The 20,914-nt window shown below is 41.7% G+C and overlaps 1 protein-coding gene across 4 annotated transcripts in view; it reads right to left on the bottom strand.

The window, feature by feature from the left end:
• Positions 1–20,914, bottom strand: part of MAP2 (microtubule associated protein 2) — a 314,133-nt gene that overhangs the window by 15,263 nt on the left and 277,956 nt on the right. For all 4 annotated transcript variants that reach the window (XM_083625909.1, XM_083625907.1, XM_083625908.1 and 1 more), the window contains 4 exons: positions 19,738–19,799; positions 13,118–13,303; positions 11,981–12,134; positions 8,657–9,000 (listed from right to left, as the gene is read on the bottom strand). In XM_083625909.1, the coding sequence (XP_083482035.1) occupies positions 8,657–9,000; positions 11,981–12,134; positions 13,118–13,303; positions 19,738–19,799 (746 nt within the window). The remainder of the gene's footprint in view (positions 1–8,656; positions 9,001–11,980; positions 12,135–13,117; positions 13,304–19,737; positions 19,800–20,914) is intronic.

Below are 20,914 nucleotides of genomic sequence, written 5' to 3'. Positions count from 1 at the left end.
GAAATAACATCTCCCTCCCTCCCTCCCTCCCTCCCTCCCTCCTTGACTTCTTTCTATTGTTCTATTGTAATTATGCTTTCCACATTTTATGGCTGGGATAATATTCTTCTTCTCAAGTTTACAAGCTAGCATTTTATCTGCTAGATACAGATTGCTTTTACTTAACACCTTCCCAATTGCCAAGAAGAAACAAACAACTTTCATGAAAATTGTGTGATTGCACATTAACATGCACTGACTGCATTCTCTTTCTGTATTTTTAAAAATTGTAACACACAATAAGGTTTCCCTAGCAGTCGAAGGGGCTTATGAAATTGCATGGAAACGTGAACAAGCACATTCTGCCTTCTATACTTCATGCCGAAGAGCAAGATGAAAGATAAGGAAGCAGGCTAATGGTGACATACAAAGGACTCTGCCAATGGGCGATGTTTAAAAGGAATTATTAAAATAATGAATAAGCCAAAAAGCAGATTGAAACACATGTCAACATTCTACATATCTGGCTAGGCTTAAGTAAACAAAAATGTTTTTAGCAAGTGACAAAGAGAGTACAGTGAAGGCGTCTTGCCTGATGCAAATAAGCAGGGAGTTCCAATGTGTAGATGCTGCCCCACTAAAAGGTAAGTTTATTACAAATGCTTTACCACTGACCCATGGCCTTTCCTCCCCAATAATCTGAAGTAGAAATTTGCCCTTCTTAATAACAATGCAACAGTGGCATTGCAACATCTATATTTTCAGGCAACACAGATGTGAAATAATACAAGTGCCATAAACTAAAATGGAAATGTTGAATGTGGTACTCTTCTCATATATGCAGTCATTTGTAACTGCAGTGGTTTATCATATGTGGCTATTGTCTTGTCACTAGCAAATGTCTGTTCTGAGGTTTTTGTATCCTTTCTTTTATGGATGGAGATTAATCATAGAATCATAGAACTGTAGAGTTGGAAGGGACCTTGAGGGGCATCCTGATCAAATTTGCAGATGACACCAAACTGGGAGGGGTGGCTAACACCCCAGAGGACAGGATCACACTTCAAAACGACCTTGACAGATTAGAGAACTGGGCCAAAACAAACAAGATGAATTTTAACAGGGAGAAATGTAAAGTATTGCACTTGGGCAAAAAAAATGAGAGGCACAAATACAAGATGGGTGACACCTGGCTTGAGAGCACTACATGTGAAAAGGATCTAGGAGTCTTGGTTGACCACAAACTTGACATGAGCCAACAGTGTGATGCGGCAGCTAAAAAAGCCAATGCAATTCTGGGCTGCATCAATAGGAGTATAGCATCTAGATCAAGGGAAGTAATAGTGCCACTGTATTCTGCTCTGGTCAGACCTCACCTGGAGTACTGTGTCCAGTTCTGGGCACCACAGTTCAAGAAGGACACTGACAAACTGGAACGTGTCCAGAGGAGGGCAACCAAAATGGTCAAAGGCCTGGAAACGATGCCTTATGAGGAACGGTTAAGGGAGCTGGGCATGTTTAGCCTGGAGAAGAGGAGGTTAAGGGGTGATATGATAGCCATGTTCAAATATATAAAAGGATGTCACATAGAGGAGGGAGAAAGGTTGTTTTCTGCTGCTCCAGAGAAGCGGACACGGAGCAATGGATCCAAACTACAAGAAAGAAGATTCCACCTAAACATTAGGAAGAACTTCCTGACAGTAAGAGCTGTTCGACAGTGGAATTTGCTGCCAAGGAGTGTGGTGGAGTCTCCTTCTTTGGAGGTGTTTAAGCAGAGGCTTGACAACCATATGTCAGGAGTGCTCTGATGGTGTTTCCTGCTTGGCAGGGGGTTGGACTCGATGGCCCTTGTGGTCTCTTCCAACTCTATGATTCTATGATTCTATGAGGGTCATTGAATCCAAACCCTTGCAAACTTAACAGCTGATGCCTGGAATGGCCAAGGCAACTGTCATAAGATTTTTGAACAGTTGTGTATGTTATTTTAGGTGATTTGGTTATTTTAAAAACCTTGACAGGAGAGCACTGACCCTCAAACATGAACCCTGGATCTAATTCCTGGAGAAGTGTGAGTCAGATGGATAACAAAAACCCCTTCCCAATTTCTGTCCAGCCTGCCTGTTGCCAGCAGCAAGGAATCGGCAACACCTCTGAGCAGTGGTCAGGAGGAAAAATTTGCTCCACAAATGCAGATTCAAGGGGCACAGAAAGTCCAAACTGCTTCAAGGTCTTGTGAAAGCCTGATTTAGAAATACAGTGCCCCTTGATTTAGAAATACAGCAAGCTCTTCAACTGGCATGGCAGAGGCACACAGGAAAGGTTCTTTTCCATCTCAGCTCCGACCTACGAGTCTGAATGAAACCTGCGTGATTCAGGCCTTTATCTCCTCATTTTCATCTGGACAGGAATTCTTGCTGGCCAAGGGCTTGGCCTACATCAGGCCCAGTTGTTGGCCAATTGCAGCCCTTGGAGTCACCACACCCACAAATTTATCGTTAGATGCCCCATTTTGTCTCACATCCTGTTCCAAAGCCTGAGATCCATTTTTACAGCATAGTTCCCTAGCGTTTGATTCTTACCTGCCCCTGTAAAAGAACTCACCCTAAAGTATCAAAGTTCATAAAGAGCTTATTTAAAAGCTTTCCAGCTTTTGCACCCTATTCTCAATTCTCAGCTGACTTCTCAGCAGAATCCAGTGCATCTCCTGCACCTGCAACTAGAGCCAGAAGCAGTAGCAGCCATCGCCTGGGGGTTGGGGGAGTCCTGGCCTGTGAGGGGCTTAACATCAAGCTGCTTCAGCAACCTTTCTGGACCAAGATTATTTCTTTGGGCACCTGCTGTGGCTCAGAGATTCAGCAGCACAGTGGTGGTTGGAACACCTGAGGACTTGCAGGGAGGGGTGGAAGGTTCTAGCACCTTTGCTACCTCTGTGCTTCCTACATCCGCCACTGGAGCCAGAATCTGTGAGGGTCAGGGGCTATTGCAGTTTCTCAGTGAGAGACAAACACCCGAATTTTTCAACTGCCAGTTCAAGGCCTGGAGTTTTCAGTTGCAGAGTGGCAGCTGGAGAACTAGGGAAGAGAAAACCTTTGTACACTTTTGCTAATAACTAGTGTACTATGGTCTATCTCTTGCATTTTAATGATATTGCAAGCCACCCTGCACTTTATTCTTAGACCATATACTCCAATCCACAGTTAAGCCTTCAAAACATTCTACTATATAAAACCAATGCTGGGGGGGGGGGGGAATGCAGTGTTTAAAGTTTTTTTTCCTCCTGTGCTTCTTTCACTAGGTTACTTCCTTCCTGTGCTCATGACATCTTATGCAACTGGAGTTATGAGGCTGATTATATGCAATTTCCTGAAAGGTTTATGAAAATTCATGTATACCTCAGAGGCTATTATCCTCTGCATACGTGTGCATAACTTTCAACAATAATTCAGTCCCTAGGGGACCAATTCTGCCATCTTTCTTCACTCCAAATTCCCTTTGAAGTATATAGGACATGACACAGGCAGTGGAACTTTTAAGTTTAGTATGCACATAGAAAAAAACCATTAGATAGATAGATAGATAGATAGATAGATAGATAGATAGATAGATAAGACTGCAGCAATGCAGGCAAGGAAGTCTGGGCTGAACCCCCAGGCATAGGCCCCAGTCATTATACAGATAGACTATATTTCTAAAGCTTCTGAAAAGATTTAGTTAATCACACTCAATTGGTTTCCTGAAGTCTGGTTTGACCAGGTAAAAGAGTAATCCCCTGGGAAGTGCCCAGTTCACATCTCACCTCAACTACAAAGCCACCTCTTGGGCTTTGCAATACGGGAATTATAAAACTGACCTCCCTGACAGAACTTGCAAGTCTTGGTGACAGTGTATTGTTATCATCGTGTTTCTATGTGGTCTTTCCTTCAGGAAGCTCAATGGCATTAGGCTGTGAAAAGGTGCCTGGCCCAAGGTCAACTAGTGAGTTTTGTAGCTTCCTGAGGGCTTTGAACTTGGGTCTCCCAGCACTATTAACAACACCACCACCATGGCTCTTTGTGAAATGCTTTGGGCACTGATATGTGCCCAATAAATGCTAAGTATTATTATTGTTCATTTCAAATGACAGGTCCATTTCCATTCCACTCCAGCTATAAACTGAAAGTTGCTCATGGAGAGTAGGGTGGCTTCAAAGGTTAAGGTACTACAAGATTCTATGTTCAGTCTTCAACATCTGCCATTCAAAGGATCAGGGAGCAGGTGATGTGAAAGGCCTCTGCCTGACACTCTGGAGGATTTTGTCCTGGCCTTCGAACTGAACTGAACACCCTAGAGAACCAAAGCCAGGCTACACGAACCATAGACTGATACAAATCCATATATTCTAATCTCTTGCTTGAGGGACATCAATGGCAACTGAGTGTATCACTTGTACCAAATAAGTCCCTCAAATATCCCAAGCCAAAGGAAACATCATGCTAAAAGGCCAACTAGATGTTATGCTAAGATGACATCAGCAACCATCTCCCTACATGATATTCTGTCTTTCCCAAACTCCACTGCACATCATTGGCTGCTGCTGAGGAGTGGGAAACACAAAGCACTGTGATGTCAGGGTACAGCTAAGTTCCACAAGCCATTGTTATAGAGGAAGACGGTGCAGCTAAATGCAGTTGCTGTTTTCAGCAGTAACTGCACGTCTTGATTCTTAAAAATCCAGGGTTCATTCTCACATTGGCAATCCTTTGAACACATTTTTGGCCACTTCTGAAAACTTGTGGATATGTGTTGTTGCTGTGATTAATATGAGAATCTGGGTCTGAGGAAGACCTGGTGTTGTAGCATCATCTTTGGCAGTGTCAGCTGCCTTGTAGCCAATTCTCTGTACTAATATGAAAACGTTTGCAGATTGGCAGGCACTGGTGTCATTTACACTACCTGATGGAGAGATAGGCGATATCTTTTATAATAGGGAAAGTGTTCTTTTCGCCACACAAGCTTGTACAGCACAGTTTCTGCTACTGTCCTGTTAACATATGAAGGGCAATCCTCATAACAGATCCCCATAGTGGGATTTGTTATCTCTAGAGGTTTTGTTTAGCTCACAGATCTCTCAATGAAAATAAGCATATTCCACTGATGGGATACATTTTCTTCTTTGGAATTAGTAGTGCATTGAGACACATCTCTTCATTTCCATAACAAGGAGGAGTGGGAGGGAAATAAAGATAAAATAAGGCTTGGCACACGTTGCAAAAATTCCCAGTTACATTCCTTGGGACATCTTGCAAATCATTCATGCCGCCAGGTTGCTTCTGAATGCCCTTCCCTGCAGTGTTTTCTGTTCCTGACGGATAGCATGCTAAATTACTTCTGAAACCTATCAGACATGCCCAAGAGCAAGCAGCCTTAAAATTTTGCCAAGAATTGAATATTTTTACCCAGCAACCCCTTAAGAAGGAAAACAGGCAATTCTCTCCTGTTTAAGATCACAAGATGTACAGCCTCCTTGGCTTTTAGCCCCATATAAAACCAATTAAAAACTTCTGGAGGCACAAATTGTAAGCTTGGCTGCAATGCCACAGTGTGAGGTACGATTCCCCAAGGAGACGAGGGAAAGTGCAAGATTCTCTTTGGTCTCTCCTGTCCCATTTTACTTGCTATGTACAAAGTCGCAATAGTCATGCTCAGCTGAATCACATAGTGCGCCTTTTGCTGAGCTGTACAACTGCAGAATACTGGAGTAGGGTCTGATTGGTTTTTGAATACAACATTATCTGCATGAAGATAGCTAGGATGTCAGAGTGACGAGGGCAATGCCAACTGTCCTAGGGCATGGGATTTTAATGCTGGGGACCATTCAAACAGGCAATCCTCAACTCACACTCTCAAGTGATGCACAATCCAGCAAGAGGTAAACCATGTGATTTGGATGGTAATATAGTCTGGCTCTGAGCAAGGAGATATTTCCTACTATGTAACAGTGGCAGCTTAGAAATTGTCTCTCTCTTTCCCACTATGTGAGTTACAGCCAGCCAATGTAAGCAGGATTCCCTGTCCAGGGGATAAAGGGAACTTAAAGCAACCTACTGTTATGGATTTATATGCCACTATACCTAAGTACATCTGCTTGTTTTGTCACAAAGCACAATGTGAAAAATGCTCCCATCAAGTTCTGTTAGAGAGGATCATTATCATAAAGTTTGAAATCTCATCTTCAGGTGGTATCTTCCGCTTGTTAAAAAAATGTGGCAGAAGTGGTTGGGTGGGTAAAGACATGATTTTAAATGGATTTGTTAGCTGATGAGTTTCTAATGAGACCTTTACAACTCTGTATTTCTACTTTGATTTATTTAACATTCAGACACCTCCTGCTGCTCTCTGTGTAAGCACCTCCAGAGCATGGTGCTGTCACAGTGTGACTCTGCTCCCCAGGACAGCTGCAAGCCAAGGATGGACTCTCAGCTACTAGGTTAACAGATGCCTCCGGTAAAAGGAGAAAATCTACCTCCAAATGACACTTTAGGGCCGGATATCTATACCCTTTCAGTAATTTTCCTGTCATACTTGCTTATGTTCAGGGTTTTCCGCTCCTTCCTCCTCCTGGAGTTATTACACTCAGCATGGCAATTTAAGCTCAGGTTATGAAACTCCAGCTGCCTTCTATTTGTTTCCATAAACTGACTTGCATAAAGCAGACTGTAGAAAGCAGTTCATTCCAACAGCTACAAGAGCCCCAGCCAGAAATGATATAGGAGAAGTAAAACTGAGGTATTGCTACTACATCCTTCTGGGTTGGACTTACTTTCTAGAAGAGAGATGACAGAGGTTCAAGTCTTCCTGGAAATAAAATGGTGTGGCCTTCAAGGCTTCCCCTCTAACCTGTAGTTACTCAATGCCAACGTGGAAGATGCACTCTGTACTCAACCATGTATAGAGGACCTCAGTGAGAACTAGGCTCTGGTGTCATAGGCACCCTGCTAATGGTGAGAGGAGACTTAGGGCGTGTCTACTTTCTATTTGTCCCAAGCCTAGAAAGCATGGGGCTGAGTGGTTTTGCCTTTGCTGCACCACTTTCCCCTGTAAAACCTGCTCTTTAATGCTTAATTGGTGAGAATACTTGGGGGAGCCAGTTGTCATGACGCCAGAGCTTTTAGACACAGGGAAAACTCTCTCAGAATCATCATATCCTCACACACTTCTCTTTGGCCTTCCCCTGCACATTCAAGCACTATGCACGCTCCTTTGTTGCTGGGGTTGTTTCTTGGCAGTATGAGGGAAGGATAGACATCCCACACCCAGGGCAATTTTGGAGGCTTGTTCCACCCTCCTGCCACTTTTTCTACAAGAATACAAGGTCTCTATTATTGGAAGAATCTACTTTCCAGCCCTCCACATTTAGGTGTTTAGAATCCCCACACATGAACATCCCACTATTCCTGTTCCATGAGGCTCACACAGTGGTGGTAACAAGCAGAACCCTTTTGAAGCAGGCAAGTCCAGGCAAAGTCTACCCAAAGCAGTCAGGAGCCTGAGCTATTGATCATGCTACATCTGTAGAGAGCTGTGGCCTCATGTAGGCTAGCAAGAGCCAAGTTGGCTCTGCTTCCTTGTGGAAGTGCCTATGCTGACTTAAAAGGCCTTTTGTCGATCTTGTAGTCACTGATTTGTACCCTGCGGAGCAGACGTGGATACTACTCAGGATTCAGCTTTCCCACTTTCCTCAGACTTGGAGGGTTATAGCCTCACTCTGGGAAGGGTCAGATTGCACCTCCATTCCCTTTTTTGTACCTTACACAGTGTAGTATGAGGGGCCAGATGCAGGGATCATGACACATTTTACAAATAGATAAACAGATATTGCTACCATATAGAACCACATGCAAGTTTCATGGAGAAGCACAGTGATCTGGAATGGATCCTGGCTAATCCTGCCCATTCTGTCACCTTTCCTTCAATGCAAATCATTTTCAGCGACTGTGTTTTCACACAGTATTAAAACACAAAATACTAAAACATAAAAGTTTGATCTAATAAAGAATGCAATTTACCTATTGAGCAATCCTAATCATTTTTACTTGACAGTTCCCACAGTTTGCAGTGGACCTTACTCACTAGTAAGTAAGTATGTTTAGGATTGGAGTCTGAATTATTGGGGTGCACTTTACAACTGCAGTATTTGAAGGAACTGACCTATCCACATTTAATTAAAATAATATTATATTATTGAACATTTATTTGCTTTCCTTGACTGGGCTTTCTAAGGCTCTGTTTTGTAAATACACCAGGTAGCTGCTCCTCTTATCTGGCCCTTGCCTTAATACAAAAATATTCCGATGACATGTAACAAATATATATAACAGGCATTTTTTCATTCAGAAGCACTTCAGTGATATAAAAAAGATAAAATTATAGTTGTTTTGAAAATATGTTTGTTCAGTCCACAAAAAGCAGCAGTAGTACATTTGATAAAAACATACCCCCCTCTCCAAAAAAGCCCTAACCTAAAAAGGCTTTGTTAAAACCCCAGAACTGACAAGTTTCCATCCCTCTTGGTAAGGAGATTTGAAGGAAGAGATCCGCATTTGTATCTACCTTCTCCACTCCAGGCCTTTACTCCTTTGCATTCTGCTTCCAGTGATAATGCCTGAAACATTGGCTGTTATTGGAACAGAAGCCTTACCTGTCCCCCTTTAGGCTGATATCTGATGTTCTCTGTTGACCCAATTTTGGACCTGACATTCTTGAGATCAGGGAGAGGCTGGTTAATGAGCCGTAGTTGCTTCGGGGTAGCTGGAGATTTTGGAGGTGTGCGTATGATGGCAACTTTCTTCTCAGTGGACACCAGAATACCAGATTTGGGAGTACCTGGTGTATGGGGGGTTCTGGGGTAGCTGGGGGTCCCAGGAGTGCCCGGGGTACGGGAGGAATAGCTAGGTGGTGTCCCAGGAGTTATGGCGGTGGAACCCGGTGTAGTTGGGGTTGATGTGCCACTCTTTCCTGTCCGGCTTCGAATAGGCTCTGATCCTGTATTGGGGAAAAATTAAACCATGTTGCTGATATTTTCATGGAGCAGAGGACATCTATCTTATATTTCATGAGGGCACCTTGCAGATTATTCACTCTGCCGTGTTTCTGAAGGCCATAAAGAAACGTGAGAATGAGCAATAACTTGCTAAATGAGAGCACTATGATATTCAAATCAGTTAATGTTCAAAGAAGGTAATTTAAAACCAACAAGGTTAGAGATACTAAAATAATTATTGCATGGTTCATAGATCACAGGCTTACGGAGAAATCTGTTATAAAAGAATACACGTATTACTGCTGACCTGAACATTTTGCAGACATATGGTACCATCCTGTGTGGGACTGCATCACCCCTGCTTGCCCATTTTTCCTAGCTTGTTTTACCTGCCTGCCTGCCTGCCTGCCTGCTTACCTACCCATTTCATTTCATCTATGGGTTTTGAATGTTTGTGTCATTTGTACTGATACTGTTTTAGTGATTTAGTTGTATTTGTATATTCTGGCCAGTAAATTCTACTGAATTCCCTCATTTTTTGTATTATTATTTAATATCATACAGATACAGTGGTACCTTGGTTCTCAAACGCCTTGGTACTAAAACAACTTGGACCTGAAAGACCGCAAACCTGGAAGTAAGTCTTCAGGTTTGCAAACTTTTCTCGGAAGCTGAACTCTTTGACTGTTACAATTCCGTTTCGAGTGCCACACTTCCGTTTTGAGTGTTAAGCTGAGATCTGTCTGTTTTCGCTATTTATTTTGTGTTTTTGTTTTTGCGGCTCTTTTTTGTTTTGTTTTTGTGACTGTATGGAACCCAGTTCAGCTGCTGATTGATTGATTATGTGACTGCAGTACATTGTTTATTGCTTTCATTTTATGGATTAATGGTCTCGTTAGATAGTAAAATTCATGTAAAATTGCTGTTTTAGGGGTTGTTTTTAAAACGGATTAATCCATTTTGCATTATTTTCTATGGGAAAGCTTGCCTTGGTTTTGGAGTGCTTTGGTTTTGGAACGGACTTCCAGAATGGATTAAGTTTGAGATCACCTTACCTCACATGTGCCTACTCAACCACTTTGATCAATGGAATTTGCACGACTACAGGTGCCACATAGTACTTGTTCAGCACCTGTAAGACCTTGATCATTTAGTGCAGCAGCACCTGCACTTTGGAACTCCCTGCCTATTGAGATCAAGCAGACGCCTTCACTGTACTATTTTGAGACCTATTCAAAACATTATTGCACAGACAAGCCCACCAAGGTTATTAGAAGGGGCTCACCCATGCTTCTACTTATCCAAGTGGTTTTCTCCTTGTCCCGCTCCTTCCCCAGGGAAAACCTGCTCTTTAGTGATAAATCGGAATAAACAACAATCTGGGGCAGAAACCTTCAGATTTCCCCTGCATAAAGCAGAGGTTGTGTGGATAAGCCCATAGTTGAGGTAATTTTAACCTGTTTTAGTATTTTAGTATTTTAACACTTCTATGTTTTAAAGTGTGGTTATAATTTTTTCTTGATTTTATGGTTTTATCTTTTTTTGTAAACCACTTTGAGGTTTTTTACAATTAAGTGGTGTATAAATTTTATGAAATAACTAAATAATATATTAATATATTTTTAAAGACTATCTACCTCTCTATCTCTTTATTCTTGCGAATTCAACAAGAATGTGGCCTAAGTAGATCTTAAACTCCTTACAAGGTTAATTTAATATCCTCAAAGGAATATAAATAAGAACCTAACTTCTTCTCAGAGTAGAGTCACTGAAATTAATTTGTTAGTCATAGCCATTCATTTCTATGGGTCTACTCTGACTAAAACTTGGTTGAAAATAAACGATGTCTCCCCACTCTTCACTACTAAATAATCATTATACACGCACTAGTATTTACAAGGTTTCTAACAGCAGGACTGAACATTTTCTTGTGTCTTATTCTTACACCAATACACTACAAACATGCTCCAACTTTCAGTAAACAATTGTGTAATCTCCCTCCTTTTAATTATCTTAGTTAATTTAACCATATTTACTAACTCCCATGTCCTCATAATTCACTTGTCCAATGTGGGCATTCATTGTTGCTTTTCCAGGTTAAAACAAATTCTCTTATATGTATTATATTTGGTTGATGGGTGGCCTAGAAATGGAAATTAACAGGATGCTTTATCTGACTTACCAAAATCTGCTAGTAATGTAAAACACAAAAATAATCTGCTGTGGGGGAAACGGAGGAAGCTATCAAAGCAATAAAACAGAGATGAAGAATTCTAGATTTTTTGGGGGGCGGGGGGGACTTGAGCTCCCATCAACCCCAGGCAGAGGAGCCAGTGGTACAGGATGATGGGAGTAGTAGTTGGGCAATAGGTTATCCATCCTTGATACAAGATTGCTTGGATGGCAGTATGTAAGAGACCCCTGCTTATGTACAAGCAGTACTTTGATTCCTGTGCCGCAGGAAGGTTTGTAGGTCTGCGTATTTTTCAATGAATCTTCACTTTAGTTAATGCAAGTAAATAGCACAGAAAAGGAAAAGGAATGTTTTTCTAAAGCTCCTTTGCTTAAGGCAACTGAACAACTTTACCAAACTGGATCTGTTTTAAAACATGTTGACCATAACTCTGTTATGAGAGCAGAAATGCAAGTGAGTAAAATAATGCCAATGTCATTTTAGCATGTATTTAGCAAGAGGCTAAGGGACGCGGGTGGCGCTGTGGGTTAAACCACAGAGCCTAGGGCTTGCCGATCAGAAGCAAAAGCTTCGGGGTAAGAGTAGAGGGGGATATGAGAGTGTGTAAATTGTATGTACAAAACTCTGGCGACCAGCATACATTTTTTCTGTTGTAATTTGTAAATAGTATAAGAGGGTGTATTATACTGTATCATTTTGATATGCACAGAGACCTCAAGAGATTCACACAAAGTGCACCTGCAGGCTAAAGAAAATGTGGAGGGGGAGTTAGAGGGTACAGAACCTACTGGTGGTCCGTCGCATTGATGAAGAGATGGTGCTGTTCAGGGAGAAAGAATTTTCATCTCGTTCTCTGTCTCCTGACAGGCCCCTCCGGGTGGGTAGAATAGAGGAAGGTCTTGGTAAAGAGGAACGCTTTTCTGGACTCTTGGTTACACCGTCCTAGGAGAAACAATAGAAATTGGGTTTTTTTACTTTTAATTTTTTTAAAAAACGGGTAAAATGCAGTTGTTGTGATGACATTTAATTTTCCAGCAGTTTCTCCCCAGCAAGAGCTTCAAACTATGTCAAGGTAAGGAAGATCAGATCAAGCCTAGACAGATTAATTTCCAACCCCCATGCACCTAGAGGTGAGATTATTACCTCCAGAGGGGATCCAACATGGATTTAACTTTGCTTACACCATACCAAAGTGAGATGATACAGGCAAAACTGAGTAATTTGGCAGGCTGGGGTAGGGGAGCATAGCTGATTTTAGTTTGGCTATGACTACACTAGTATCAGTCTCAAGTCTGCAGCGAAAAGTCAAAAGGACACCCCCACCTGCAATATTTAGGCCTCATCCTATTGTAGTCTTATGGCAAAAAGCTTATTAGGTTTGTGAACTTTGGTTTGAACCAACTAACAGTTTTTAAGAGTGGTTAAAGTGGTATGACAGAGACATCACTGCCTTTTTGCGTGCATGCATTTCTTTGGCAACAGTTGCCCTTAATCAAATGGTGCTTGCGTGTTTTTGAGAAAAAATATTTTAAAATGTTTTAAAGTTTGCAAAACTTGCTTACCCGAGGCAATAATAACTGAACACACTACCTCCAGCACTGAAAAGTATAATGTTTCTCCAGCCTAAATTGGATTTATAATGGATGAATTCCTAGGGTTTTAATCAAACCCTGGGAAGGGAAGCATTCCAGTTCAGGATAGGAGCTAATTATGGGTCCTGTAATAAGAAAGGCAATATCTGACAGTGTTTTTTCTTGAATTCAACAGGGGGAAGTTTGTTCACTCCTGCTCTACAGCTCTTTTGTCAGTGTGCACTATTTGTGTTCAGGAGAAGGGCAAGGGGAAGAGAGTGTAAGCAAACAGATCAGAATCCACCTCTGGCCCTTTCTTTGCTATCACTGACTACATTTACTCTGCTGCCTTACCTGAGCATCTGTTTTTGAATATGGCAAGCAGTCTCTTGGGCCTGCAGAAGAGGGCCTGGCAAAATAATTGTCTGCATCAAGCAAAGCTTTTTTAGTAGAAGTTAATGAGCAAGCTGAGCTGGGTCTTGGAGGAAGCAATAACTTTGCTCTAACCTTTGAGGCAGGAATCTTTGACAAAGAAGAAGTCTAGTCATGAGAAAACAAACAGAAGGAACACAACGTGAACATGGACAATGGTGTAAACAGAAAATGCATGCAATATGGAAAACAAACTGCAAAACAAAACTTCTTTTTAAAAAATCACCATGTGTGCATATCCTAAGGTACACATGTATAAATGAGGCTGTTTTATTGCTTTTTTAAAAAAGTAATGTGAATAAAGAGATTGGGAATATTTTTCAGATTTCAAACATGATCTTTTACTGTTGTTCATAAGCATAAGATATGGTCAGGCCACTGGTTCATCTAAGGCTGTCCACTTTGCTGGGCAGTGGCTTTCCATGGCTTAGGATGGGATTATCTCAGCTCCGCTATCTGAGAGATCTCCAAGTGTCCTGATTTTCCAGGGACAGTCCTGGAATTACAAAAGCCACCCAAGCTTCTGATTTGATCTCAGAATGTCCCTATTTTCCCTGCTAGAGCATGAGCCACCGCTTAATCTGAGCAATGGTGATGGTGGTGGCAGAGAGGAAGCATCCCGTGGCCCCTCCTGAAAAGCAGGTGAGGAGGAGAAGAGGCTGCAGCCGCCAAGGCCCAGCCTCAGGTGACATGCCGGCTCTGGGGGGCAGGCAGAGGGCAGGGCTGCCCAGGGCAGGAAGAAAAAGGAAGCAGAGCAGCGTGCAAGGAGTCTTGATATGGGGGGTCAAGGAGGGTCACTTGGGGGAGAGTGAGAACTGTCCCTATTTTCATCTGAGGGTATGTAAGAAGAGTCTGTACCAAAGGCTGAAGTTGGGCATTCAAAGCAAATGCTCCACCTACTGGGCCACAGTCTTCCTCCAGGCCCAGGCTGATAAAAAACTTTATTACTAATGATTGTAACATTTAGTATCAAGTTATTGTTATCTTCAAGATGCCCAAATTGCTAGAAGCTGCATCAGAAATACGTGTGTGTGTGTGTGTGTGTGTGTGTGTGTGTGTGTGTGTGTTTTAAATATGGACAAGAAGTGACAACCTAACATACAAACCACTTTGGGAGTGGACACTGATTTTTAATATGTAAAAATGTAAATAAATGAAGTGTTTCTGCTTTTTAGTGCCAAAATGGATTAAATTTCATATTTTCTAGTTTAACTCAATTATGCTTTAGGCCTACTAAATAAAAGCTGATAAAATTTGAAAGAACTCCCTTGCCGCGGATGAAATGCTGATTAATTTTTTAAAACTTTTCGATTTTCCCGTCAAAATTCCTACTAGGTATTATTTTCTTTATGTCAATGACAGAACACTTCTGTTGGTAGAAATCTGAAGATATTGGACAATGACGATGACAGAATTTGAGAATGTAAATGCAAAAACTGAAAATGTATACACATCTACAGATGAAATGACAAACACTAAAGACAAAGTCTTAAAGAAACAACAGCAGCAAAACTGTAATCCACCACCAGAGTCATCAAGTAGAATCCCATTTCAGTTTTATGTATCTATATCTATATATAGACACCACTTTAAACATGCTGTGTTTTTGCAAATGCAAAACGCAGGTACAGCTCATTTCCTCATTGCTGCAAATGCACAACGCAGGTCCGGCTCATTTCCACCCAGCCATCTACAGAAGAAGAGATGTGTATGCAGTCATGTATGTACAATTTTTTAAAATCTGATCCCATTGAGATCCCAATATGAAATTTTGCAGGTAGCTTTTGAAATATTAAATAATCAATACATTTTTGGAATTTTTAAATCATACTAATTTTTAAAAAGATGGAGCCAGCTTGTTTTCTCCTGCTCTGGAGGGTACGACTCAAACCAATGGATTCAAGTTACAAGAAAGGAGATTCCAACTAAACATAAGGAAGAACCTTCTGAAGGCAAGAACTGTTTGACAGTGGAACGGACTCCCTCAGAAGGTTGTGGACTCTCCTTCCTTGGAGGTTTTTAAGCAGAGGTTGGATGGTCATCTGTCAGGGATGTTTTAGCTGAGATTCCTGCATTGCAATGGGTTGGACTAGTTGAACTTTCCAACTCTATGATTCTATAGAAAGCCATATGATGTTTTCTGACCTGTTCGGGGAAGTTTCTAATGTGTGACATCTTAGTGTATTTTTGGTCTATGTGGAAGCCGCCCAGAGTGGCTGGGGAAACCCAGCCAGATGGGCGGGGTACAAATAAATTATTATTATTATTATTATTATTATTATTATTATTAAGAAGTGACTTTGTTAAGCCTTCATAGCTAAGAGCGAAGGATGGGGCCTGCCCTCCACGACTTGATCCCCTTTCGGAGCAATTTAAGGCAAAGAGACTTTGTCCCCCTTTAGAGCCATGTAAGGCACCACAACTTTTGGCAGCAATTTTGTACATTAATTATATGTTAATTATGCATTGTTAATTGGTACCTTGGCAGTCTCTGTGGTCCAAATGCCCAATAATTTGTTTCAACATGACTGAACATGAGCATAATTTAATATGTTCTAGAAAGTTGTGACCTTTAAATAAGGTGTCCAAAGTTTAGTTAAACACACACACACACACACACACACGCACACACACACACAGGACCAAACCTTTAAAGGGGGCAGAGCAGCCATGTTTCTTTATTCACAGGTCTGTCCTATTTACACGCAAGGGAGAGATGGTGAGGTGGGCCTAATTTTTCTAACTAAAGGAGCATGTAGGACGGTCTGAATGTTGTCACTTCTGTCATCTTAGGTGGCTGATTTAGGCCACCTTCCTCTCCAGTCCAGCTCACCTCATGTCAGGCCAGGAGAAAAATGCCTGCAGTGGCAGCATAAGATGAAAGCGTGGAGGAGTTCAGCTTTTGGCAATCTGAACGCACCATTTGTTTTGTTTTGTTTATATATATATATATATATATATATATATATATATATATATATATATATTAAGACACCCCTCATTTATTTGAGAATGTACTTAGAAAAAGGGATATCTTTTTGCAGTGGTTGTTCCCCAAGATTTTTCCTCAGACAAAATAAAAGTTTATGCTAAAAATGGGCGAGAAATATCAGGTTTTTTAAATAAAACTTTGGGGACTCAGGGGAATTATATATATATATTACTACTGAGATACTCGTGCACCTCAAAATAGAAGGGGTGACAACTACAGGTGATATCCAAGTAACTCATGCTCAGAGTAAACCCATTAAAATCAATAAACTTAAGTCAGTTGATTTCAATGGATACATTCTGAGTGTGACTAATGTTAGCTAACACCTCTATTTTTGGACAATGGAATTGCAAAGTGTATATTTTCTTTTAACAATTCAGCAAAATGACACAAGCGAGAACTTTCATTAACATTGCTCCATTGAGTCATCAATTTATCACAAATCTGGCTCTGGCTCTAAGCATTTAACAATATTGATCCTTAATGGAGTTCAGAAACTTTAAAACAACATATATAGGTACTTGTTAATTAGCAGCCTACATCCCATTTTCCAGTTGATTTTCATTGTGCAGAGAGATAAACATGTGAAGGGGGTGGGGCGACAACTGTCTGTACGGCACACTAGCGAAAGAAGCTATGATGTCCTTTTTTTACAGGAGTACCTATTTGCAAAACAGCAATGAAATAGCTCCCTGTTAGAATGGTGTACTTTGAATTACAGTTCTCTCTCACTCTATGGCTGTCAGCTGAATAAATGGATGAACTGCCACCCAGCTCAACCCCCCACAAGCAAACCCCATCCACTCTTTTGCATTGATTCCCTCACAGCCAAATACTACTTTCTCTCCCCTCATGATTTTTCCTCTCATTGTTCCTTTCTCTTTTCCTCCCTGCTGCCTATGAACATGCTATTACATCAGGGGAGAAAAAAAGGACAGGGGAGGTGGAAGGCTGTAGACAGGATGAGGTAGGAATCACAATGCGTGCTGGTTTCTTAGAAAGTAGCCAAAAATGTGTAGTGTATTCCATATATCTACAGTTCTTCCTTCTCTCCTTTCACGCTGTGACCAGAGTTTTTAAGCAGTTGAGAGGTATAAGTAGAGAGAGGGGAATGAGTCTTTCTTCATTTTTCCTTCTCTCTCCTTCAAACCTGCCCCATTTCAAGCTTTGCTATCTGAAATGCCTCTTCATGGTGTGGTGGGAGAGGTGATGAGGGAGGAAATAATGAGGGTTGGCAACCAGTAGCCAAGTGGCCACTCTGCCTGTTAAGGTTGCTGCACTAAGACCTTGGATAAAGTCCACTTGGTCCCTGGCCACGCAGGCACTTGAGGAGGATAGGTTGCTGATGCAACGCACTGTGACTAGGCAACCACACGATTCTTTCCACTGAAAACAATCACCTTGTGAAAGGGATGTGGACGCAAACTCACAGTTCTACTGAACTCATGAGACTTGATCCAAGGATCAAGGATGTGTGACAATAGCTCCAATTGGTGAATGGGTACCTGCATTCCCATCCATACAAACAGATGGACAGGAAAGTGTATCATGCAGGGTTGTCCATGCACTTGCCCTTGTGACTCAGGAGGTCTGCACTTGTATACAACTAGGTCAGTAGTTCTAGCATGCATGTTAGCATGATATACTGGTTTACATCCTTGGAAGCTCGAATGCTGCCTCTGTTATTTCATCTAGGCACTGAGAATATTCTGTTCTTTAGGGATGTAGGAACTGAGAGCACAATACACTGCTGCCATGAAAGATACACCAGTGGAACTCCCCTGATACTGCCAAAACGGGGCAGAGCTGTGGGTGGAATATGGATGGCACACTGAAGGAAGCACATTTATGCTGTATCCTGCATTCCTTTGATACACAGCCATGCCCCAATGGTGTAAATTTACACCAGCCCTGATGTGGCAGCCCCAGACCTTGATTTTACCAGGACAAGAATAAGCTTTTAAAAAATGAGCAGCCCCTGCATAAATGGCTGTCCCCATGCCTCAGCCATGTCACCGTGATAGAGCACAGGATATTGTGTAAGTTAGCACAGGATATCCTTCATTTAAGATGACCACAATTCAGATGACAGGGTATGTGACATGGGGATACACCTCTCTGGAGCTGAACCAGAGATCTCCAGTATATAAAGCATAAGCTCCTTCGACAATTGCTCTGCTCCTAGTGTCTATGACTGGGACTTGAAGCTAGGGCAAATGTCATGTGCTGTTTCTGATTGCTGAAAAGAACTGCTTGGTCCGGGTGCTTGCAGTCTTGGGGCCTCTCTTCTGCCACCAACATGGCATTTCCCCTACATGAATGTAAAGACTGAGTGAGGACATATCTTCCCCTTTCCTCTAGTGGGCTTCAAATACCTGTCTCTTGCTTCCCAGTCTCATGCATGCCCTATGGAGCGAGCCACTGGAGGTGGTTGCTGCTTCAGTGTGCATCTTGATCTACTGCAGCAGTTCTCAACCTGTGGGTCCCCAGATGTTGTTGGACTACAACTCAAAGCATCCCTGAGCTCTGGCCTTGCTAGCTAGGGGTGATGTGAGTTCAGCAACATCTGGGGACCCACAGGCTGAGAAAGGCTGATCTGTCGGCTGCTTCTGGGTGCGACTTGCACCACTCTCCCAGGAGAGCCGTGCATGCTTTCTGAAGAACCCTTGAGCAGGAAGCTATGTGGTAGCTGCACTGTGTGCTTTCTCCTTTCCTCCCCTTTCCATGTATTGAGCCCATGAGAAGTTTGAACCCGTCTATAGGGATACCCGGGGACACACAGTGATGGGGCTGTTGCTGATGGAGTGCTGTGACACTGATCTGTGGGATGTGTGTATGGTGATGCAGGGAATGTCCCCCATCTTAGTGAATTAAAGGATCCCTCTGTGTTTGAGTGGGACATGGGATCTTGTCCTTCATCAGTGTTTCCTGCTGCTTCTGAATTTTCTACTTATGTGTTTTCCCACTTTCCTCCCAGGTTGAGCAGTGAACGTGGTGGTGTATCTTCAGCTCAGTGTAAAGCTGGTATGGGATTGCTCTCATATAATGACCCTGGCAAATTGATTTCTGGGTCAAAGTAACTGAAACTGGGAATGCAGTGCTAGCCCACTTACCTGGGAGTAAGTCCAATTGAATTCAATGTGGCTTACTTTTGAGCAGACATACTGTAGTTCAGGTTGCCCTTTAAATCAGATTTAAATGCAAGTACTTCCATTTAGGGGGAAAGTAAATTGGTCTCCTCCACACTGGTAGATGGAAGTCAATTGGTAAAGAACAGTGCAATTGAGGTTATTGTGGTTGTACCATATTAAGTGAATCGAAAATTAAATACATAGTTTAGTAGCTTAATATGTTGCCAATCTCCATTCTACAGTGTGTACCAATTAGGAAGTTTTAATAATATATGAGTAATTCTGAAAATCAATTGTCTTAAAACTGGCAAATGGTTCCTAAAAGATTTTCACCTGTCTTTCAGATATGACCATAAAATCATCTGGAATACAAAAATGAATGTGAAAACATGAATAAAAAAGAAAACAAGTCTACTCACTGAAAGTTTTTCCTTTGCTTGCTTAAACACCCCAGGACCTTGGTTTGTTTCACCACCAGCAGCTATTAGGTACACAGAAAGAAAAAGACCCTTAATGGTAATTTCAAACTCACCCTTAACATATTCAGTTTGAATTGCCATGCAATATTAAGACACAAATGAATTCATTATTAGCAATAGCTAATGCTAATTAAAAAAACAAATTCAAACTAGCAAATAAAAAAAGGTTATCTGGTTTTCTCTGTCTTGCGCAAGGATGTAGAAAGCTTTCCAAGGCAACGTGAGTTCTGGATAATTTTGGAATCTTTTTCAGGCAATCAACAACCATAATATCATAGTATCTTTCTCTGACCTTTTGTGAACATGGGATGAGCAGGGAAACCCCTCTACTCAGATTTTAAAATAGACTCACATTATTTGATCATGATGAATCATAACCCTGGACTGGACCAAGGGCCCAGTTCAGAATCCACAGTTGGTACTTTGAAATCCAGTGTGTGCAATATATGCTTGTATAATGAAAAATCATTCCACAAGATCACTAAAATGATGATGAAGAGGGAGGAGCGAGCAAGATCATCTGCACTCCCCCCTCCCCGTCCCCAAGTTTACTTCCTGGTATTTATAAAACATGCATAGAGCTTGAATGTGCTCTGCTATTTTGATCATCCGCTGATAACTGAGCTGTACACACATTGTTATTAACAGTAGCAGAGAGTGTAGTTTATGAAATGCTTGCTAAGGCAGCTGTTGGGCAAAAGGCATCTTTGAGTCTTCCATTTGTTAAACTATTTCAAATTTTAGTTGAGGCACCTATGGTTGATTCTCATTGGCCTAGGCAAATGTGGCAAAACTTGTTTGCCTACAGTTCCAATGGTTTGAACTCAAGTTTATTGCCAACATGACTGCACTTTTCCTTTGATATGTGACCCTCACTTAAATAACATCCTACCTAAAGACAGATGATAATTTGTAGCGGAGAGTATCAAAGCAGAAGACAAAGGAAAGAGTTTCAGTCAAACAATATCTGGCAGAGAATGTTCAGTACAAAATGCCTGTATAATTCCCCCCCTATAAATTCTGCTGCTGTTCACCTATCCCCATAACAGATACCTCTCCTTTTATTAGACTCCAATCATCCACTGCCAACCAATAATCCAATGCTCTGAAATGAGGG

This window comes from Podarcis filfolensis, assembly GCF_964270895.1.
Source record: "Podarcis filfolensis genome assembly, chromosome: 1".
Taxonomy (NCBI): Eukaryota; Metazoa; Chordata; class Lepidosauria; order Squamata; family Lacertidae; genus Podarcis; species Podarcis filfolensis.
Note: the sequence above shows the minus strand (reverse complement) of the source record. Positions and strands in the feature narration are given on the sequence as shown.